Raw genomic sequence first — 24145 nt, 5'->3', positions numbered from 1 at the left:
ATATAGACTATTACCATAGAAGAAAGCGGTCAGTTTATTTTAAAAACACTTTATGATTCCTCAGAGACCTCTGAATAAAACATTAATGCCTTAGGTCACGGCTTAGGGCTAGCTACTGGAAACATAAGCCTCAAACTTACAGATGTGCATTCCAAGTGACAAATCTAACAGGAATCAATAGTTAGAAGTCTTTGAACTTCTAGTATCTCTACCCACTGTAACAGAGGTTTAGTACGACAATAAAAGAGTTACTAAGAGTAGCAGTGTGAAGGCCTTCGTCTTCTCCAGAACACTGGTGGCTGTACCTCCAGGTGGATTTTCTGTCTAGTGATGGTCCAAAAGTGCCATAGCTGCCATTTTTTCACAGAAAAAAAAAGACAAAAGAAATGTAAAAATGGAAACACGTGTGAATGAGTAAGATCCATGCCGTCTATTCCAGCTGACTCGAACATGCAGGCGTGCACGAGACAGACCTTCACAACCTCCGTTTCAGTCACCAAGATCTTTGGCAACCCTTCAGTTGAACATTCTTTCTCCTACACACTCATGTCACTTACCAAGTACATTAATCTTACATTGCCCCAGTAGATGAAGATCACACCCACATTCTGCAGCTAGGTCACAATTTTTCTTGCCATAAAAGCAGTGATTAATGCTCCTGTCTGCAGTGAAGCGCTATCTGTAGAGGCCCGTGCTGAATTATTCCTCAGCTGCATTTCAACACTTAGTAGTGTAACAAAAGCAAAAAACAAAAGTCTTTTCTTCATGACTTCTAAAACTAAATGCACATATGCGTATATGAGCTCACCTTCTCTCTGGCATTTCTTCTCTCAGGTCACAGTCAGTCGAGAGGAGGAAACCAGATTGTATCGGTTGTTGACCTCAATTCTTTGTTTAGAAACTGATGAACTGAAGTATAGAGGCAAAGTGACTCACCTGCATGCTGGTCTTATTTGCAGTCCTCTTTTTAAAACTACCCTTCACCAAAAGCCCTCCTTAACATTTAACAGACTTTACAGCTTTAATGGATCCCACCAGCCAGTAAAGTGTACCATAAGTGCCTCAAAATCCACTTACAACTGCATCAAATTTCATTCATCACAGACCAAGTGATTCAGGTCACCACACATTATATAATAAATATAAGTTATTCATAGTTTTAACCAGCCATTGTGTGATGTCATTGTTTATTTGGAACAAGTCTTGTTTTAGTTTCACAAAAATATTTACAAAACAAAAACTAAAATAAAAACATACAAGAAAAAGGTTTCTCACCTTTAAATTCATTGGTCAGTGCTTGCCATTACTTAAGATGTTAATTAAAAAAAAAAAAAAGTTCATTCCCTGTTTCAGAAGACATTTTAACATTTCTTGCAGTTTTATTACTTTGCTACGAGTGCTCAGAAACTTGTTCCCACATGCAGTCAGTAACAAACAGGAAGCTGTATACTCGTCATTTCTGGCACCAAAACGAATGAGAAGGAGAAACAACTACTGCTCTGTGAGAAACGCTGAGACATTGAGCTCAAACTTTAGGATGCATTCTGCTTTTGACAGTCATATGAAAAATTACTGGTTAAAACCACAACTAAAGTATCAAATACTGACATGAGCAACAACAGAATGTACATCCTGGGTTTCACTTAAAGGTTTATAATAATAAAAAAAAACAAAAAAAAAAAAACAAAAAAAAAGCAGGTGGTGTGACATTTTAGGGTGCGAGGCAGGGCCGTCAGGGCAGAACCATGCAGGACAGCTGGTCCGGGCCTGGAATTCTAGTCACAGCTGCACCAAAGAAGCCCAAATCAGAGTGCTGTTCCATTGAGAGAAACTCTCACTAGGGAAGTACATACAATGGTAATACAGAAAATAATATTGCGTCATCAAAATTCCCTTTCATGTCCATCAAAAACTACAAAATTTCCTGTTACAAATACATTTAACCCATAGCAAGTATAGCTTTCTCTTACAAAAAGTCACAGAGAATTGTCCGTTTGCCTAAGGAGGCAGAAAGACACAAGGCTGTGAAAATAAAACCATGATGCTCTCACAAGGATCTTTTCACTTCTCACTGATCTTCTCAGTCAAACAAAATATAGTGGGCTATACTGTCAGTGGTAAGAACAATGTTTTTGTTGACAGTATACTTCAATAAGAGCAGAGTGTTGACTTAAAAATAGTAAAACAATTCTTTAAAATGATCTGGAGTTCACAAAGTGCCAACATTACTTATGATTAACAAATGATCATACTGTTTTGTCTCAATTCATTATGCAAATGTTCTGAATCATTCTGTTGTAGAACTTAGGTTGATGCAACAGCATTAGCTCCTAGGTAATGTGCAAAGTTATGCTTCACTTTTGTAATATTTACTTCTTTTTTTACTCCTTAAAAGAATTATACAGTCCACCTAAGGAACATTAAATGACTTGACTTTATTCTCACTCGCTCACTTCAAGACACTCCGTAAGCGATAAGCATGACCTACCCCGTGACTGAGAGCAGTCACCGGAGCGAGGGTTAACTGGTGACGTAATGCTTGGTGGAAGACTGGCCGTACAGGCCGTAGAAGTCGGGGTGCCGGTGTGGCTGCGAGGCGTCTATCCAGTCACGCATAGACAGGCTCTGGAGGGACTGAGACATGGGGGGCGCGGGGGGGAGAGGCGGGTGTGCGTACTCCTGTGAGCTCACTGACCAAGGGAAGGAGCCTGAGCGAGGGTAGGGCGCGTGCCCCCTGTGGTTGGACACAGACGGCACCCCTGAGCAGTAGCAGTTGTCTACCGTGCACATCAGAATCTTCCGCCCTCCGTACTGGGGCAGCTGCGAGGTGCTGCCGTTGGGGTAATGAGCGTGCGGAAACACCGAGCCGGAATGGCGGGCGGGCTGAGAGCCGGTCGCCGCGCCGCTGCTCCCCACGTGCTGGGCCGAGCCGCAGGGCCCCAGGGCTTGCTGCGAGGACTGACCCTCGCTGGGGGCAGAGCCCGGAGCCAGTCCCAGGCACGGCTGCTTCGCCCCAGGGACGGACGAGGACGAGGACTCCATGAAGCTGGAACCAGCCCTGCTGCTGCTGGTGCCGGCGCTGTCGGCGAACGCCACGGAGTGCCTGCGCTTCTCCGCGCACACGTACGCCGGGATGGTCTGGAAAAAGTTCGCAGGAGCACTAAAAGGAGCTGACGCACGTGTAGAGAAAAAGAGGGGAGGGGTCAAAAGTCAACACGAATGGGAAGAAATATGTTCAATTATGCTGTACCAAAATACATTTTAAAAACAGCCGTTTAAGCATTTTTTATATAATTAACGTTTGAAATATGCATGCATTTTTTATTCATATCTACCTTCAAGCATTTTGCAGAGGTTTTTCTCCCTCTTTGAGATCTCCGAGAGAAACAGCTTAGAGTTGAGGCTGCCCACTTTGTAAGGTGGAAGAGAATTGCCCACAAATGACTGAGACCTGTAGGGCCACACATGACAGTCAGACTACCTGATGTTGACATTTGAAGATCTCTCACAGATATAGGGAGTCAAGCATGAGTACACACCACGCAAGTTCAGAAAGGTTCTGCAGACTCACCTGTCCATTAATATTTTCACAGATTTTGTGTTCTAAAAGAAAACAGGGGGAGAAAAAAAAAAACACCATGTAATTTTTGTAGTGTAGAAGTACTATGAAGTCCAATGTCATCAGAGAATCATTGTGAAGAGTTAACAGAGATCCCAGGTAATTCTGTAGGGAGTGTGTGTTAGTCATTAATGAGAGTGAGCAGGTGACCGTCCAGCTAAGAGTCACCGCACCTGGTAGCCCTTTCCGTTCAGGACACAGAACTACAGGACTGACAGTAAATGCCTGAGAAAGCAACAGCCCATTTTACCCCCATTTGGACAATATATTCTGCTCAACTAAATCGAGCATTTCTGCTAAGGCTAACAGTAAAAAAAAAAAACACGCGAGAGATTTGACTAGTGGGACAGTACCCATTCCACTCAGAAAGAACAGGCGTAATTGTGCTTTTAAAACAAACGAGAAAATCAATAAGAATCCACTGTCTTAAGCTTGTATGTAATCTACACTCTGAAAACCACTATTAAAATATCACATTTAAAAGATCAATTTCACTGTAGTGAAACTACAAACTTCAACAGTAAAAAAAAAAAACCCAGAAAGAATAAATGTGTGTCACCCTCATGAACTTAATATCCTCAGCCTTATCGAAGACCATCTGAATGGAGCTGAGAAGCTTCTTGGCCTCCTGTCGTTTCTGGTTGAGCTGCAGGGACTGCGTGGAGTTCTCCTGACAAAACTTGGAGTGGGCCTGGTCCAGCACGTCCAGGGTCTTACCCAGGTCTTCTTCCAGAAGCTGCTGCATCTTTTGGTAATGCAGCTGAACCTCGTCTTTGAGACGCTGCACCTTGTCCTGAGGAGTCAGACACGAAGCACAGAATGGCTTTTTTTTTGATCAAGAAGAAAATTTATGTTTTTCCGTCTGCCACTAAGCAATTTGACTGTAACCTTGATAAAAAAAAAATTCACCATAAAATTCTAAGAGATACAGCAAGGTGTTTAGTAGAAACATGAATTTTGACAAAACAGGTTTACGTCCATTAAGGTTTTAAAACTGGTTAATGTCGATTTAGCACAAATGATACGGCAAACAACCTTGGTATAAAGTATAAATTAACAGTTATAGGGTCCAAAAGATAGTATGGAAACACACCTCAACAAGACATTTGTCTGACTCAAGCTTGTAAATCTGCTCTTCTATGTCCTGGACTCTGTCCTCAATACGGTCCTGTTGCTTCATCAACGTTTGCTGTAGAAGAAATGAAGAGGAGGATGTCATTATGCCAACAAGGGAAATACCCATCCTAAAATAAATGTCTCCCGAGATTTGCCGAAACAAAGATGCACTGAAAATATGGATGTTCAGTCTGTTTTTAGTCCTGTGAGAACCATGGTGGCTTCATAAAATAATTTCCTTATTGTAGAAAATGAATTATGTTTAAAAAGTGCTTTACTATACAACTACCTGCAGATCATTCTTCATAAATATTAAACCTTGCATTTGTTTGTTTTGCACAGATAAAACTTCCAGTATGAAAAAGCTTTTGTTTTATGAAACAGAAATAACAGCTTTCCAAACTCTCTTAGCATAAGACAGTGAAGAAGAATTTCAAATTACTTTCTCTGCCCTTTCTAATTCAATCCTAAACAATAAAGAAACCAATCAACAAATAGCTTGCAATGCCTAATAGAAGTTCAGTGGTAACTATGGAGAGAAAAAAAAATTAGTTTTAATTAAACTAACGCTTGATACAAGAGGCAGTCACAAAGGAGAATGTGGAGGTGCTGTCATGGCAACAAAGCTGCTTTTTAATTTATGTGTATTCAGGAGAAGAGAGAGGGGGGGAAGAAAGAGTAAAAAGGAAAAAAACTAAAAGCAAAGAGGGGAGGAAAAAGAAGAAACACACTCATTTCACACTATCTTTCCCCATTTTGTCTTTGTCGGCCTTTGTGTCAGAGACAAATCGCCGTGGCCCTCACTGCGAGTGTGCTGGAGCAAAGCTCTGTAATGAATGCAAGCTGGCAGGCAGATAAAAACGCTTGCAGTACGAACCTTAAGCACACTGCACTATCCATGGTTTAAAGCTTTGGAGAGAGACTGCTACTTATTCAATGACATGACAATGAATTTTTTAACACTTTTTTATGCTTTGTAACACCCAAAGCTCCTAAACTGGCATCGCCATACACACTCGGGGCAAATCAGTCACGTGACTGTGCAGACACCCGAACAGCACAAACAAAGGCTCCCTCACTGGCCTCTCTCACACACACGGTTCTGCTATCCCAAAGGAATGGCACTTCCTCTGCATACTGTGAAAATGTTATGATCAATAAGACTGAATATGGATATACCAACAAAATAAGACTTGAAAAAGGAAGGAAAGGTTAAGGCAAGTTCCCCCCAAAAAAACTGAATAACCACTCAATCAACATGCTTGGCTATATTCGTCAACCTTTACAGAATAAGAACACCGATCGAGGTTTGGCCTTTTTATACTCAAGTGCAGAGCTGTACCGGTTCCCTACTTTTAAACAGTAAGCAGCCCTCATTGTTGGATTTCACACTGCACAGTGGTGGAAAAGTGGCTGAAAGGTCTTGGGAGCATGAAACAAACACCATGAAACAAACCCCATCAGCCCAGAGTGGAGGGCTCTGGAGTGATGCTCCTCAATCACGCAATGTGACCGCCTCTGATAACAGCTAACTCCACCCTCAGCACAAAATGAACCACATCAATCACTTACAGGGACTTGCACAGCTGGGCTATTTCTGTCCCAGACAGTTTTTGCAAAACAAACGAATTCATAATGACAGTGTTCTTGGTGACCCTATGATTAAGGAACCAGTATTAGATTAACATGGACTCTATCTTATTAGTGCAGTATATCGCTAATATAGCCTAATATATATATTGTGAAAGTGCATGACAAATGGTACCTACTTGTGGGGGAAAAACTCAGGACAGAATTGATTTGAATGAGATTTTAAGCACATATGTTTAGCCATTTTTAAAGAATATGCATTTCTCTTAATGGCCAAAAGTATTTGCCAAATCATGCTTCAGAAAAGTAACAGTGTGAACTATATCTCTCAGGAGATATCCCATGTTTAACAGCATAACAGCAATATTAGTGTGTGTATATGTATATATATGTGTGTGTGTGTGTGTGTGTGTGTGTGTGTGATATATATATAAAATTAGGATGCCAGATTTACACTTAGGCTCTTTAAAACACATGAAAGTGCATAATATGGAGTCTGCAAAAAGTAAATGGTGTTTAATGTGGATCTGTATGAAACATGTTCTCCACATCACAGCACAGACACTTCAAGCTATTCCAACCAACAAACAGGAAAAGCAGGACGAGAGACAAAGGCCTTGCAGCTTTAGGATCTGAGACTATGATATCATTGTAGTGACTGATGAACGTGGGCTGCTGGCAGAAGCACAGAGGAGGGAACCCAATGGTGGAGCTGGGGTATTGCTATGCAGGGATGTTCCCCTCTCGTGGGGCAGTGGGGGGGGGGGGGGGGGGGGAGCTTGGAAGCACCATAACTGGAGGGAAGCATCTCCTGCCACCAAAAGCCGGGTGAGCAGATGACTTTCATCCACACTTTCAGATACCCCGGGAGCCTGCCATTTCAACCATATGCAGGTACCAATGTGTTGGATGCAAATTTCAGCTGAGCTGCATCTTATAGATATAACCAATTTACACTTTACACCGTGTTGAGAATTGTTATTTGCTAGCAATCTTAACACTCGTGGAATATTTGTAGAGTCCAAGGCAATCGTTAAAAGGTGCTCTCTGACAAACCTTAGCATGAACGAGCTTTTCGCATTCAAGACATTCATTAACTGGCCAATGCTTTGATGACATATAGACCTACAGCAAAAAATAAATACAAAGACCTTCTATGCCACAGTCCATTAGGGTCAAACATAAAGAATCTCCATTATGCTGCAATAAAACCTAAAAGAAATACTGGGATTGTTAACAGCAAATGCAATCCAAATCAGGCTTTTCATTCATCCGTTCCACAGAAAATAAGACTCCTCATTAAACGTAGTCCCAAACCCTGCTCCCTCCCCAAATGCCATGCAAGGATGCACCTGCACTGGAGAGATAAGCCCAGAGGAGAGCTCTGGTATTGTTCACAGGTCTACCCAATTGTTTACTATTCAAATGAAAGCCAGACAGATGAGTTAATAAGAAAAGCTTTAAAACAGCAAATATGGTAAGAGTAAATTAAAAACAAATAAATATACATTTAAAAATGATAGTAAGGAAAATAATTTATACCATACAAGGTTGAAATGAATGCCATATTGCTATAAAAGAAACAAAAAGTAGGACATACTTAAACAAGACACACAAGGTGTAACTAAACCCCTAAAATCCACCATAGTCACTCACCCTGATATCACTGCGCCGCACCTCCACGTCGCAGACCGCGTGTCCGTGGTTGACGGCACACCTGGAGAAGCAGCAGTACTGGCACACGGCCACGTGCTCCGTCTCGCAGTGATACAGTCTGTACTCGTCGTGCTGCGGGCAGCTCCAGGCTCGCGCGTCGCCCGCGTCCACCAGCAGGTGCCCGGCGTTGGAGGAGGGCTGCTGCAGGTGGGTCTGGATGTGGGACTGGCAGCAGGGCGCGTTGCATCGGAGGCAGATCTTCTGTGCGGGAAGCGGTGGTCCGCGGCGACAGAGAATGCACTGCAGCACGGCCGGAGTCTTCTCTACGTTCAACGCGTTAAACTTTTCTACTATATTTGACAGTTTGTGGTTCTTCTCCAAAGTGGGTTTCTGGCTGTAGGCGTTGTTGCACTCCGGACACCGAACCATTCCCGTGTCCTTAGCCCAAGCTTCGTTTATACAAACGCGACAAAAATTGTGTTTGCATGGCAGCTGAACCGGCTCCGAAAACACATGCAAGCAAATCGGACATATAAGCTCCTCTTCGAGACAGTTCTTCCAGTTGTCTGCCATGTCTTGTCACCTTTACCCAAATCTTTTTTTTAAGTGCTCACATGAAAAATACAGTCCTGTCCTACTGAAGGAAACTTGCAGGACGGAAGTCTCTAGGCCCACTCTCACAGGCCCGAACTCGCAGTGAAGTTTGTTCCGATGAACAAACTGGCTACAGTACAGCTGGCGACCACGCAGCACATCAGATTATCCCACATTATACCACAGCTACTTTCTCATTCTTGAGTGCCAACAGAAGTCGATGGAGTTTATATTATTGCCAATCAGAAAGATTTCCCCCAGCTACATTGTGCCATTTAACCATAATAATGCATAATCAAGGTTTCTTAATGCTATTTTAGAGCTCTTTAAAGCGTTAAGGAGTAGGCTAATCCGTGTACACATCTGGATTATACGCCTGATCAGTTTGGTCTGTTGGGACACGCTGACGGGCCTATGTTGTTCAACTTGGGCTTCTGAACGTCACGGTTGTACGAGTTTATCTCGTACAGTCAGTTTGTAGTTACGGACATATAGCCGTTTACTTTAAATTCGTCCATAAATCGAAGACTAATCCATTGAAACCAAACGGTCTAGTTAACCCGATCTACCAATAACGGATTACACGGTTCTCGTGAGTGACGTAGCTAAACTAGCTAGCTCTACTAGCCTAATCGGACTAGCACGATAATATAATCCGAGCCCATTAGCTGTCCTAGCGAGACAGCTATCTTACTTTAATTTAACTGAAAATACCAGATTGGGTAACACGTCCGATCAGTACGACAGATATCGTACTGATAAATCCCCAGTTCCTGATGAATGCCTAGCCAACTTGGCTAACGTAGCTAGCTGGGTTAAGATATGTAGGTGTTAGGCGCTCACTAATCCAGCACCATAGCGACCCGTCTACAGACATCCACGACTACAACAAAGACAATAACATAAACCATACACTGACTTCTGCGTTATACAGTAAAAACCAACCAAACCGGCCGATCTGTTCACTTTTCTTTCCCAACCGGAACACAAAAGGTGTGAGCAGTCTGCTGTAGGCTCACTGTCTCGAACAGGACGGCCAGGTTAAACAGAATCTGCTAAAACACGCAGATCTCTGTGTCGTCATGAACCCACGGAACCTCAAACATACGGATTAGAATCTATAATCTGTGTAGTCATAAACACACGGAGCCTCAAACATACGGGTTATAATCTACAATCTCCGTGTCGTCCTAAACGCACGGAGCCTCAAACATACAGATTATAATCTATAATCTCCGTGTCGTCCTAAACCCACGGAGCCTCAAATGTACGGATTATAATCTAATCCCCGGGTCTCACTGAAGCAGCGCGTTTTTCTTTAAACGTTATTTGAACCCAGCCGCAACTAGCTAAGTGTGCAGTTCAGAAACACACTGCCCAATTTTTGGGGGGCAATCCTTTACGTTTTAAAGGGAACCGATACCGTTCTGTCCGTCCAATTCGGTCCTGTCATCTGCCATCTTGCGTTGCTCTTTAAAAAGAAAACGTCTCTGGTTAAATGAAGTCTCTTGTTTTTACTGCACACGAGGCATTAAAGACAGATATGTAAGAGCGTATCTCCTCAAATCTGTCGTCGTTAATTCCTGAGATTATCCGTCCATGGATTGCCGATCTAAAACGGTGCTATTTCACCATGTTCGCTACAGTTTATGGACCCCCTCGTCTCCTTTGAGGCTTTGATGAGGACAGGAACGCAGACACTTCAGTCTCGGAACACGCAGCGCACGGTCCCACCCCCAATCACCGCTCCACCAATCACCTGACTGCTCACGGCATCCATACAGAAAAAGGAGGCGCCTAAAAAGGAAGAGTCGGGGTTTTATTTAAAAGGGCAACAACATCCACGAACAGCAGATATGGTTTAAAGGTCCACACGTCTAAAGCTCACTGACTCAAAATCCGAGATATGTGCCTGTGTTGAGGCATCTAAATGAAATAAATAAATAAAAAACACTGATGAGTGTAAAAGTTTTGACGATAGTCTCTCGTCCTCGACTGATAAAATAGGAATGTATAATGGCTCCAACACATTTCATTTCGTTCACCCTGTTCATTGTATTTATTGCGTTTAGATGACAACAGTGGATGTGTGATGACTATGAAACTAACTGGAGTTCGCGTAGTTTAAGCACGCTGAGTCACTATAAGGGAAGCAGTAGATCTATTTGTGATAAGACAGGAAATCGGAAATAACTAAATAAAACTCTGAAATATATTATTCATAAAATTAGAGACTATTGACAATAAACATTTAGGAAGCTCTGTAAAAAAAACAACAGAGTTTATAATATGGATGGATCCATATATATTGTAGCAAATTCTAGGGAAAGGCATTTTGTTGCCAGTTTAAAAACGTTTCGCACACTGCTCACACTATGATATTGCCCCTTTAAGAAGGGTAATTGTCATTACCCCGAAGGCGATCTATTCAGGGAATAAATAAGAAATGAATTATGGGTATTTTCTGAACTAGCCACATGAACACTCTTTGAGAGGAAGTAGGTGTTTGTCTAGTTACCCATGGAAATTACAGAAATGGCTCAAACGTTTTCGTTTTACATTAAAATGAAAATTACAGTAAACAGGTTAATTGGGGTATATAATTGCCAATGCATTATCAATATTTCTGTCTTTCTCCTCTATTACGTTGTATGAAAATAAGTAAAAAAGGGATAAACGTAACAGCTTTGAACTCAAAACACTAGAGCCTCATTTGAAAGCTAACAGCCAAAGCTGATTCTTATAGACTACACATTATAGTAGTTGCTAATTGTGCTGGACTCCAGCCTTCTAGATAGGAGTCAGGCACCACTGGTTTTAGGCATGTTGTAGTTCTAGAAACTGAGGTGAAACTCAACAGTGGTGGTCTGGAGTTAGTGGCCTAACCATGCTTGTATGATGAATGTTTGAGTGTGTGTTCCATGAGATCTTTGCCAGAATGGGATTTTGGCTCTTTATTTGCTTTCTCCGTCATTCACTGAAGGCCTTTATTAACACAAAAATGTTTTTAGTAAAACACCTGACCCTCTGACACCAGTGTACACAAGACATCCAGTTAAATAAAAAAAATTTAAATTAAGTGGTCAATGTCAGTGATGTTATGGAGACATACTTATATAGCAATAAGTTGTTTTAATAAAAAATAACTATTTTGTTAAACTTGTCACATAAAATCTATAGGTGCATTCCATTCACCCCAGTAGATACAAACACAAAGTTTGAAGGAAACGTCAAATAAATGGGATGTCAGAGTTCCCACATATTTCTGTGCGATGACACTGCATGACATTTCAAAGGGCACTGATTAGAGACCCTGTGGGACAGCATATAGGATGTGGAACAGAACTGGCTAGAAATGCTTAATTTGCCAGCTCTGGAACCAGCTAATGCGGCTCACCTAAATTCTAAGACGTTTGACTGTGAAATAAATGTTAACATGCAGTGCATCTATTAGTAGAAAAAGAATTGTCTAGAGAGTATGTGCTAAGCACTAGATCCCCCGTCAGCCTCTCCTTTTCTCAACATGATATCCAATTTTTTTTAATGAGGTGAGGTGATGTCCCAAACAAACAAAAAAAAAGCTCTCAGGCATAACAAAGAAAAACTTGCTCGGTGTATCTTTATTCATTACAAAACACATTTTGAACAATGCATGACTTAATAGCATTCTTGGAGTATTACTAAGTGAAATCAAAATTTTATAAATGTCAATTCCTGAGTCACATAACGTTTTAACTGAAACATAAATAAGAATTTCAGGCCTGTAATTGGTAAGAAAAAGGTACACACCAGTTATTGAAAAAACAATGAAATATTCAGGAATTTGTCTTTTGTGACCGTTTCCACATGTAGAAATCACAAATACAAGTTGTATAAATGACTTAATGCCTTAATAAAGCATGATTTTTTCTTTACACAAAAGTACTTCCATCTAGAGATTTTATGAATAAGTGTCACAGAATAATCTTTGATAAATCATCTGAGATTTCAGTTAGCATGCTCATTTTAAGAATAGTTCATGTGAAATATTTAGTATAAAAATAGATACTTTTTATCTTAAAGGAAAGAAGCAACGTGAGGTGAACAAGTTGTCCAAAGTTAGAGTACCACTAAAATCACCAGGAATGTAATGACTGTTGATCAGTTAAGATTAAATTGAAACCTGATCAAACTATGATCACAACATACTGCAACTCCTTAATGGTAAAGAAAAACTACACAAAGACCCATGCAGTTGTTATCAACCAGGGGTGGGTTTCCCGAAACGTTCGTAGCGCTAAGTACTTCGTAACCTCGTATGAAACGTATGAGGTTAAGAAGTACTTAGCGCTAAGAACGTTTCGGGAAACTCACCCCAGATCTGGAATGCAATCGAGCACATACATGAGCTTTAAGGGGAAACGTCCCGTCATATTGTAAAAATGCACAATGAAGAGTCAAACACTGGTATTGTCACACAACGCTCTGTTCAATTTAGGGGCTGTTCTACCCAATTAGTTTTTCTTTCTGTGCAGCCTGTGGGGAAGAGATGGTACTTTTCCATATGCTCCCAAGATTGTTTTTAACAGTTCATATTTGGTCCATAGTTCACAGAGTTAAATAAATACATACATGCAGATAACGTCTTCTTGTAAGAAAATAAGGCAGGTTTCATTAAAATCACATTGTTACTTATTAAGAATAACACCAGACCCCATCTTAAGTGAGTCGGAGGCAGTGAGAAATGTGGTGGGCAGCATCAGATGGCCTTCACATCACCGAGGTGACCGTGGTGGGCACCCTCTCTCAGGGCCTTGATGCCTTGTAATTTGCGACCATGAAGGGTGAAACGAGACCATGCCAGCAGCTGCAGCAGAGCACAGGTGATTGGCACAAACACCAGAAGGTAGAAGCAACCCTGCCGCAGTGGGACCGAGCTCTCCGCACCTGGCACAGGTGCAGCCGGCACAGGGTCCTTGAGAGGATTCCTCTCAAAGATGTCGTAGCCTGAACAGAATGAAAATGTGTGAGAACAGTGAAGATGAATCTATCTTCTCTCACCTCTACCTGAAGAATGACGTTGCCTTGCTATGAATTTGTAGTTTCAGGAAATACCAAATGTAAACCATATACAAAACATGCGTTTCAATTCAAATTCACCAGACTCTAAATAAAGAAAGGTATGGACATGGGTGGCTATATTTAAGCACAATAGTGCAGACAGTATACACATGCAAAAGTGAAATGAAACCATAATGAAATATCAGTATCCACCTTGTACTACCGATTAAAGTTGGATTTTCTGCTTCAAGCTAGTACTAGAGATTTAGTTTTCTTCAGTGGAAATTGCAAGTTAATACTGTCCTGACTGTATAAAAACAATAAACAGGATGACTCCTGCAAAATAAATGGGATAGATGTTTCTGTGCAGCAGGCTAAAATGAAAAAAAATTTAGTTTCCATAAAAAAGTATTGTGTTTAGATAACACCATTAACACTAGACCTCATGATGTTGTGCAATGTGATACTGGATTAAATTTTATGAGATTTATAGATTAGGCATGAAACCTAAAATATCAAAAATTGCAAAAATTCTCTTTTGAAGTGTGATGCCATTAATAAGAGATTGTGAGGCCGCTTCTACATTGATACATATTTTTATGTATACGTACATAAAAAAATTAAATTAAATAAAAAAGAACTTGCTGTCTCCTGATTATCTTGCACTCCAATGTTTTGAGAGCACATGATCATATGATATATCAGGATCTACCACTGATCACATTAGAACTAAATAAAAAAAATCCTATAGGTTTTTGCTAAATGTTATTCCACAGCAGAAAGCTACACTGGCATACAGGATACGTGCTATGATGCCAGGACAGATGCACATCCTCATAAAGTAATTACACAGAATAATAAATCTGTGACCACTTTTATTGCAACACCAAATCCAGACAAATGATTATAACCACTCATACTTACCGGTATATACACACAGCAGCCAGGTGCCAATTAGGGGTGCAAAGGTCTGGCCGGGCTTTGTTACCAGGGCAACCATTCCAAACAGCAGTGCAGAGGCTGCATGTTGTCGCCGGTTCAACACAAAGTCCTCATCAACTAGGTCTGTGATCACCAAGTTCAACAGCTTACAGGTCCCTTCTGTAAACACCCGATTACTGTAGAGAAAGGTTTACACTTATGACCCGATTTAAACTCAGAATTTAAATGATTTATATATGTATTTCTATACATACAGAATGATACATCAATAATTAAATACATTTAAAACACTAATGCTGAACACTGTAATGTTGAGAATTTTGTGACGTGATTCCTTTTCTGAGGACCTATTACCTTCACTACGTAATTCTTAAGATAGACGCAACATAAGGAATGCTTTAAATTAAAATCCACCTATCCAACTCAGATTACCAATCTACACATTAATTTTATTGTAAATTTGAATATCAGGTTAAAATAGGTAAAAAGCAAACACCTACTCTGATAGTGTTTGGATGTGCACAATAGTGAGTGTGATATGCAGTTCGCACCTGGCAATAAAGAGGCAGAGCAGGTAGATGTGGTCTGCTCCTGCTACCAACATCACTATGCTAAGGCCAAGCTTCAACAGAAAAAGCCAGCGGATAACTTGATAGACACCCATTCTTCGGCACAACGTCAGAAAGTAAAGGTTGTTGAGATGTGGAGCTATGTATGATATGCCTAAAGGTGTTGAACAGGAGAAAAAGTCCATTAAGATGATACTTAACATCTTAAACAGCTCATATCCAAAGAGAAACAAGGTTCGATTCCTAGGATTTAGTGAAGAGCCGTTTAGTGCCCTGTAGCCGTTTTAAAACAAGCACTACTAGAGAATCATACACAACTGGCAAACGCTGAAGCCTTAAAAACGACATTAGTTAATATGAGCTGCTCCTTACTGATCAGTTGGTGAAGCAAGTAAGGTTCATATGCTCAGGTCAAATAAATACCAAACAAAGGGGAAAGACCATCTTATCAGAAACATGCTCATACCCAGCAGAAAAGATCCAGTAGACGCAGAGATCTGGTCTGACAAGAGGTGCTCCAGAAACAGAGGGAAGAAGTTGCTGTTGAAGTGGCAGTGAAAGACCTGCAGAAATAAGGTGGTGATATAACACGATGTCGTGCAAGTAGTAGTTCTATCAAAGCTAACTGCCTATGAACACACAACATCGGGAGTACGCCAACAGTATTTACCTGTATAAGGTTCATTGAAACAAACCACATAAAGTTGCTGTGGCGTGAGAGCTGCTTCAGGTACTCCCCGAGAGAGATGGGCCTCTCGACTGGGGCCAGGGGTGCATGACTAACAGTCAATCTGTTGACACAAACAGTGACGGAGACACACATGAACAAAGGCATAATAACAAAAACAAGAGGCACAAAGAAGAAGCAGGCAGATAAAGACAGCAAACAGACTAAAAGGATTAATCTAAAATGCCAGCCTGTCAGAAAGGAACTCACAGGAGACTTGGCCAGCTTGCCTGTAACTTGAGGAGTCTTTCCTCATCTCTCTGGCTGTAAGACTAAGTGCCTGTCCTACTCTCTCTACGTTGCTTACACCTCAGGTACACTCAGCCACCTCTCTTATTACTCCAAACAGTAGCAATCTATAAACCTACTTCAGTAAGTTGGGGGTGTCAATTTTACACCCAGAGATGCGATTTAGTCACTTGAAGCTTCAAACCTCGAAAACACTCAGCTTCTTCTGATTTGTTATTTGTATAACAACTTGTATTTTTCTATCATTAGTAAATCTACCGTAATTGATTTGTTTGATTGTATTTACTCGCAATTTGAACACTTAACCAGCATTAATGATGGTCAAATGTGTGCCACGCGTGTCAAAGGCGTGTGCGTGTGAGCGTACTCTTTAAGGAAGTCCCCTTCGGCCTTTTGTGCTCGAACTTCATTCTGGAACCTGTGACGCAGAAGACGAGACACCACAGCAAAGCCCATCATGGACATGGCCGCCAGCGTAACACAGAAGATCCTGAAGGACACAAAATCCTCCTTGTCCCAGAACAAGTAGGAGAGGAAGACGGACAGTGAGCCCAGCGCGCTGAACAGGGAGCTGTGGAAGTTCAGGCGCGTGCGTTCGTCTGCGGACACAGCCAGGTCGGCCAGCAGGGCATTGTGGTTGAGGTCCACCAGTGTGAGGAAACCATCGTAAAGGCACAGGCAGAAGAGAAACTGCAGGCCAGGGTGGGCCCAGGCCACCCAGAAGGCCAGGAAAGAAATGGCAAAGAGCGGCCCATTCCTGGAGAGCGAACGCAGACGCTTCAGCACCACCTCCGGGGAGGAGATCTTAGAACCGGACCTGCGCCAGACACAGAGGGAGAAGATTTACTTCTTTTACGATATGAAAAATACTCTTTATAAATACTTCCACTTGTGTATTTAGAAGGAGATTCTTCATAATACTACAAATTTCTAATACACTGAAATATTCAGCAAATTTGTAAAATGTTTTGGATTGTGTGAGTGCAGTTAAAAATCTGCTAGTTCTTACTGGTTAGAGCTAAGGAAAGCGCGGTCACTGAGCCAGCCAAACAGAGGGTCGTTTAGGCTATTCCATATCAGAAACACTGTCTGAGGCAGCGAAACAAAGACAACAAACCAACTGAGTAACTGAGAACAACAACAGAACACTGTCACTTTAGTCTTTACTGACGATGCGAAATAAAGTCTCAGAGATACAAATACACCAATGCACATTATATCATCCTTATCGATACATGTACCCTTTCCTCTATAGACACATTGCAAACCAACTTACCTCACCAACCCAGAAAGAAAGTTTGTCGATCTTGTAGACGGACACGAAGGTGTCCACATAGTAAAGCAGGAAGACATTATGGAGGATGGAGACAAAAAGGGAGAGGGAGCCATACAGCACAGCCGTGGAGACGCCCAGGCAGCAGATCCACACCCTCTGTCCCATTCTCTTCACATTCTCTCACTCTCCCCCTGCTTCTCCTCCACCAGCAGAGCTTCACTCACTCCCCAATTCAAGCAGGGTATGGTCATTGTCCTGTAATGGAGACAGTGCATTCTGTGACTGTAACTGTCTAAAACAGCACTTTTTAAAACTTATTTAAATGTTCCTAATAACCCTTTTTTCATATAACGATGATTGATGATGAACATTAGAAAATGATGACTATAACCCAAATTATTTAAGTATTTAAATGTTTGAGAGTTGTATAACTCCAAGCAACCCAAGCCCATAAACAGACAATAAATTCCACAAAATAATTTCGCCCACTGCAATGAAGTTGCTTAATGTTTACATTTATATTTACATCTAGGGCATTTAGCAGACGCTCTTATCCAGAGCGACTTACAAAGTGCTTTGCATTCAAAGAATTCATCCAACATAGTAACATAGATAGACCAGAATTCAAGATGCCATTGAAACAGACTACAGGAACAAACTACAGGAATCAATGTCATTACCTAGTATTTTGATTAAACAGGCTTACTTAAACAATAATTAAACTTTTACCAAGAAGCACAAATAACCAGAGGTGGACATTCAAGGTTCAGAAAATAAAACTCCTTCCCAGGATTCTATTCAAGCTTGCTGGATTTTCTAATTAGTGCAAGCCAGGTAAAATTAGTGGCAATAACACAATCCAGGAAGCCTGAGCAAAATCTTGGTGAGGACTTTTACTTTCTGAATATGGAATGTCCACCTCTGCAAATAACCATAGATAAACATACAATTCAAGAACAAGGACACCAAGTGTTCTCTGTCGAGTTAGTGCTCATTTAAGTACTCAACAAACAGGTGAGACTTCAGTGTATGTTTGAAGACTGCAAGAGACTCTGCAGTGCAAGCATCTAATGGAAGATCGTTCCACCATCTTGGAGCCAGGACAGAATAGTCTGGTATTTTGTCTTCCGTGAGACTTTAAACATGGAGTAATGTTACACATCTACTTTAAAACTGAACAATTGTGTGCAAGGTGGAACAAGCACCTCTGTGCCATAGACCATGTAAGGAGATACATTTGTGTTTCAATTGTTGCATTTAACCCAACAAGAAAACCATAGACAAGCATTCACCATACTCTTGGCACAAAGATAAGAAAGGCATTCTTGTGAAAAATGAATAACATCTCTCAGGGCAAGACACCTGACATCCACAATAAGCAAGTCAGTACAAGCTCCAATCCTGTTTAAAAGCACACAGCGGAGAGTGATTTTTATCAGTTACACAGTCATAATGCATAAATCATATTTAAAGTACAGATTAAAACAAAACTATTTCAGATATTTACTACTCCTATTTAATTCCAATTTGATCCAGACCGTAAAACAAACCATCTCACTGCCCTTCCTTGGTTCGCATTGCACAGTGATATCAATCTCTCCTCATCTGGTAGAACAGGTGGTTGTCTTCTAGTGGCCGTGATAGAGAGCTCTCTGATCTAAACATAGATCATGTACAGCTATGAGAGAGAACCCTTGTATATTTATTTGAGTGAGGAGAAACATCTGTTATCTTTCCATTCTACCATTATAAACATGCACATCGTTACCTGTTGCAAACTAAATGCAGCAATTCGGTATTGCAACAGGTACACGAAATATCTAACTAGATACCTAGCTAGGCTGTTTATTTGTCTAGCTGGCTAGTACATTTGAAATTACTTTGGTAACTACGTATAAAAACAACAGATTAACCACCTCATTAACTAGTCATTAAACATTAGCTAGCTGGCTATCTTTAATCCACTGCTGATAAGGCTTGAAGTGCCATCACCATCAGACTATCTAACGAAAACTGGACGCAAAGGGTGTTATCTCCACTTCTAGATTAATGTGAGCTAGCTAGCTAATCCACTGACTTCCGATGCCAACTTGTTAAGCTTTTTAAATGGATACCCAACGTCGGATTATTCTAACTGTATGAAACTAGTAACTAGTTAACACTAGTAACATAATTAGATAAGTAATAGTGGCGATGAAGTTAGTAAACGTTAATTAAATTGTCACCTACTTGTATCGGTAGGTTAGCTAGCTAGTTCACCATAGCAACTATCCGGTTTCACATCCGCGTTCACGTCACCAGCCGCCCAGCTGGCAAACGTGTACGACCACCGCGCCCGCGTCTTACCATCACGGTGATAATCGTGACATACTCACCGGGTGTACTCAATGACTGTGTTACAGCAACCCAAACGACAACCGTGCTCATATCTGTTCACAATTAACAAACACACGAAATATCCACCACCCCCCAAAAATCGACGTGCCTTTTCGCTCCTAGTGGCGGAAACCCCAAAGCTAAATGAGCGCATCTAACCGTGACGTCAGAAGACCGGGCTCTGCCCCACCTCATTAATCCTTATTTAGTTCAGTTTACATTGTTTCCTACCAATTTTCTAATACTATGCTAAGACTAAACTAGCTTTTACTTGTGCTATTTTGTACTAGCTAGAAAGGGGAAAAAAACTAACTTGTTACTGATTTGTCCTATACAGTATGCTATTCATCTTAATGATCTGACTTACATCACCTGTAAGCGCTAGTCCGGATCTGGTCATCAGTCCAGAGGTCACAGATTTCTTTACCAATACTGTATAGTCCAAATGTGGAACAAATGCTTATTTCAGATATGGTTCCAAATTAGATTTTTATTATTTCCATTGATGTACTCCAAATTCTTTACTCAAGATATATCCACTCTTGTCAGAATATGGATGATTTGATAGATTTGACCAACTTGTCTATTCATTTTCTATCTACTGCCTGTTGTTTAATGATTTTTTAAATTAATCAATGAGTTCTTTACCATACCATTACCACATCCTAACTGTACATAACAGTATTAAGTGACATGGATTCATACACCAAACAAATCCACAGCTGTCCAGAAATATTCAGTGTTATTTTCAGTTGATTTTGGCAGTGTTTTAGTTAAGTCTGATTAATCTAAATTGTTACCTCAGCCATCCAGTAAATAAATATAAAACTGATTATTTACGTCCCCTGATGTCATATGAGATTATGATCTCCCAACACATGCCTCTCCCAGTTCCTAACACCTGTTTTTTTTTCTGCCAACCTTCCCTAAATCAAGCCTTACATCAGGAGAGAGATAATGTGACTGCAGCAGTATAAAGTGGAAGACCACAAATATTTTTGAGGTAGGAGGTCACACTTCTGAAAAATCTCTGATGCTTTAATCACTTTAAATGTCATTGGAGAAAATCTTAAGTAATGGGATAATTCAAAGCCTTCAGGAACAGGTCCAACATAATGCTACAGGTCCAACTTAATGTCTTAAAAGATAGTCTTAATATGGACTGATGATAAAACATGCACCACCTTTTTCTTGGATGTTATTGTTTGTTATTGTCCTTGAATCCTTGGACCGTTGACTGGTACTGCCTCAGTTCTGTAGGGAGTGCTGTCAGAGCACTCCTAAAACTACGCTATATTGTACAGCTTGATTCGACAAACTTTCAACAAGGAGGGCTGTATGCTGTCAAATCCGATTCAAAAATCGTGAGAGCGGAAAATCACTTCACGTAAGGAAAACTGCTCACTCATGCAAGCGATACTACCCATGAGCAAAAATGCTGTCACGCACAAGAAGAGCTGCTCACACGAGCAAAAATACTCTCACTTGCGTAGAGAGCTTCCTCGCAGGAGTAAAACTACTCTCATGCGAGGAAAAAGCTGCTCGCACAACAAAAATTTCACACCTTTTCCAATCGCTTTTAAGTTCCTGCTGGCGCAGCAGATCGGACTTATTTTAACATACACAAAGAAACATTTGTGGATATGCCATTTGGCAAACAATATGACAAGATCAGTGATATAATATTTTTTCCACAAATGGATAATCAGTAAGGCGGCGTGGTGGTTAGCGCTGTCGCCTCACAGCAAGGCGGTCTGGGTTTGATTCTTGGTCTGGGCTGCTCTGTGTGGAGTTTGCATGTTCTCCCTGTGCCTGTGTGGGTTTTCTCTGGGTATTCCGGTTTCCTCCCACGGTCCAAAGACATGCGTGTTAGGTTGGTTGGTCACTCTAAATTGCCTGTGGGTGTGCGTGTGTGTTGGCCATGCGGTGGACTGGCGACCTGCCCATGGTGTACCCTGCCTTTGCCCGGAGTTGCTGGGATTGGCTCCAGCCCCCCTGTGACCCTGATTAGCGGGATTAAGCGGTTTGGATAATGGATGGATAGTCAGTAAAGCCAAACAATACATGCTCAATGTGGTTCAATACAGGTACTAGTCATGTTGCAGATATCTTCCCATAATTTGGTAGAAAAAGGGCAAGACCAAAATAAATGGGAAATGTCCTCAGGATGAATTCCACAGAAAGAGCAATTCACTTCCATGTCCTTTATAAACCGTTGTAAAAAAACTTTTGAGCAAGCAAGGTCCAGATCTCTTTCCAGTCGAGGTTGTTAAAGATAGTGTTCCAATAGGCCATTACTACACTACAGGAGTAGATAGAACATCTTTCTGAAACAGTAAGTGTATACGATGATTACTAATGCGTGATGTAGAGAAACTAATTTTCCCTATTTCAAGATTAGTTGGGTCAATGGGTAATAATGATGGATCATGTCCTTTTGCACTTTTAAATAGCATAATCACTACAGCAGATATAACATTTATAACAGTGCAGAATTCAGCCAATCCTGTCTGGGTCCCTCCCATGATCTGCTGTGCGAGCAGGAACTTAAAAGCATGCAGAAAGGGTGTGACAAATTTTTCTTGCACGAGCAGCTCTCTCCTCGTGCGATAATAGTTTTGCTCGTGTGAAGCTAGGGCTGAATCTAAAATGTCATACTTCCCTCCTATTCAGTACCCCAAAGCAGTACAAGATAACAGGCAGTATGTCTGAGGTTATGAAAAGTGCCCAGTCGCCTACTGAAAGAACACACAGCTTTAACGGTTGAACTGAACATACTGCATCAAAATCTAGTGCCTACTGCTTAAGTATGGTATTTTGGATTAGGCTTAGGTTTAAACTTGACATCTTGCGACTGGCGTGAGGGTCCGCATGGCAAAAATTATGCAATCGCAGTGGCTCCGCCCATGCGTGAGGGCCCTGCCCATGCCGCACGTCAACGCAATGAACAAAGTCATGTTTGGAGGGTTCCTACACCTTTACAAGGTGGAATTCAAGCATTTGTACAAAACTTTCAAGGTGCATTTGCAATATTTTCCAGCACCTTGAGCTTAGTTAAGTTACATGTTTATACAAATACACATATACTCAAAATTATTTGAAATAATTAGCTTTTTTATCACATTAAAAGAGATGGTACGATGTTTGGTAATAGCAGAAGAATAAGTGTATTACATAAGCTTGTTGGCATATTAATGTATACTTAAAATATATGCTAGTTTGGTTATGATTTGTTCTGGTAGATAACTTAGTTACCAAGCTAGCATATATTTTAATGCTTGTTAATTTTCAAAACGCCCAATCTTAACGTTGTCACGAACTGGAATAGCGGGCTGAACGCAAGTGCGGACTGAGCAAAGATTTATTAACAACACAGATAAACTTATACAGAGCACACAGACCTGACACCAAGAATAATCAAACACCAACAATAGGAACCAAATAACACTAACAGAAAGAACTGGGGAAACATGGTTAAGAAGAAAGACAGACATGAACAAGCAAACAACTAGAGAAACCAAAATCACCCAAAGTTCTTCTAAAAGAGAATGCAAATACACAAAACAGGGAGTACATACAGGCTAGTATTAATGACACAGATGAACAAGATCGCAAACAGCATACAAACAAGTGGTACTTACAATAACCGACAATACAAGAGTCAAAACACAGGACTAAACAAGAAACTCAACAAGACATACCAGAAAACAATAACAAGGGGCGGAGAACAAGGCAGGGGTGTGAAGACAGACAACTAGAAATTTCTAAATAAAAGGCACAAACACACAGAGAACAAAACAGAAGACATGACTGACAGGAGGGAGGCGGGACCAAGTGACAAACGTCTTCACGTTCTCTCATGTTTTGCCCTGGAATTACAGGGGACTTGTATTTTTTAACATAATACAATCAATCGATTCAGTCAGATAGCTATTTGTTGTGAAATGAAATATAGTTACAGTTTCAGGCATTTTTAAGTACTTTAGCCAAAATTCCAGCACTTTTCAAACCTGGAACACAATGCAACATTAAAATTCGTCAGGTAAATATGTTCAATCCCCTGTTTTTAAGAGCTGTTTCTTTATACTACCACATATTGTTTCGGAGAACACTGCAAAGAATGTGACGCGTCACATATGAATGCTTTCTGTCAGACACGAAAATATAACTGAGCCTTGAGGAAGCTCTCTCCGTGTGCAAGAGTATTTTTGCTCAGCCCTCTCCTTGCACGTGATAGAATTTTTGCTCGCAGGTAGTATAATTTGCTTGCGCAAGTGATCAGTTTTCCTCGCGCCATTTTCCGTGCTCGCTAATTTTGAATCGGATTTGACTCCATATATTTGCCTACATAGGTGGCGTTGCGTACCACAATTCAACCTTTAGATGGCGAC

General features: G+C 40.9%; 2 protein-coding genes across 7 annotated transcripts; both read right to left on the bottom strand.

The window, feature by feature from the left end:
* Positions 1-1170: 1170 nt before the first annotated feature.
* trim8b (tripartite motif containing 8b) lies at positions 1171-10305 on the bottom strand. Its single transcript, XM_076999461.1, has 6 exons — positions 7982-10305; positions 4713-4808; positions 4179-4412; positions 3572-3603; positions 3336-3451; positions 1171-3170 (listed from the first exon to the last, which is right to left on the bottom strand). The coding sequence occupies exons 1-6, from the start codon at positions 8552-8554 to the stop codon at positions 2521-2523; spliced, it is 1701 nt and encodes a 566-aa protein (XP_076855576.1). The 5' UTR covers positions 8555-10305; the 3' UTR covers positions 1171-2520.
* Positions 10306-12177: 1872 nt separating this feature from the next.
* On the bottom strand, positions 12178-19910 carry slc68a1a (solute carrier family 68 member 1a). Of its 6 annotated transcripts, none has more exons than XM_076999464.1 (10): positions 19754-19910; positions 18929-19035; positions 17379-17633; positions 17112-17191; positions 16470-16919; positions 15797-15917; positions 15593-15689; positions 15109-15280; positions 14540-14733; positions 12178-13561 (listed from the first exon to the last, which is right to left on the bottom strand). In XM_076999464.1, exons 3-10 carry the CDS (start codon positions 17541-17543, stop codon positions 13314-13316), a joined length of 1527 nt encoding a protein of 508 aa, XP_076855579.1. In that variant the 5' UTR covers positions 17544-17633; positions 18929-19035; positions 19754-19910; the 3' UTR covers positions 12178-13313. The 6 variants fall into 6 exon arrangements, with proteins under 6 accessions (XP_076855579.1, XP_076855580.1, XP_076855582.1 ...); XM_076999465.1 differs by having other exon boundaries at positions 18940-19035; XM_076999467.1 differs by lacking the exon at positions 19754-19910 and adding an exon at positions 19608-19651.
* Between the last annotated feature and the right edge of the window lie 4235 nt (positions 19911-24145).

This window comes from Brachyhypopomus gauderio, chromosome 3, assembly GCF_052324685.1.
Source record: "Brachyhypopomus gauderio isolate BG-103 chromosome 3, BGAUD_0.2, whole genome shotgun sequence".
NCBI classification, from domain to species: domain Eukaryota; kingdom Metazoa; phylum Chordata; class Actinopteri; order Gymnotiformes; family Hypopomidae; genus Brachyhypopomus; species Brachyhypopomus gauderio.
The sequence above is the reverse complement of the archived record's forward strand: the minus strand, read 5'-3'. Positions and strand labels throughout refer to the sequence as shown.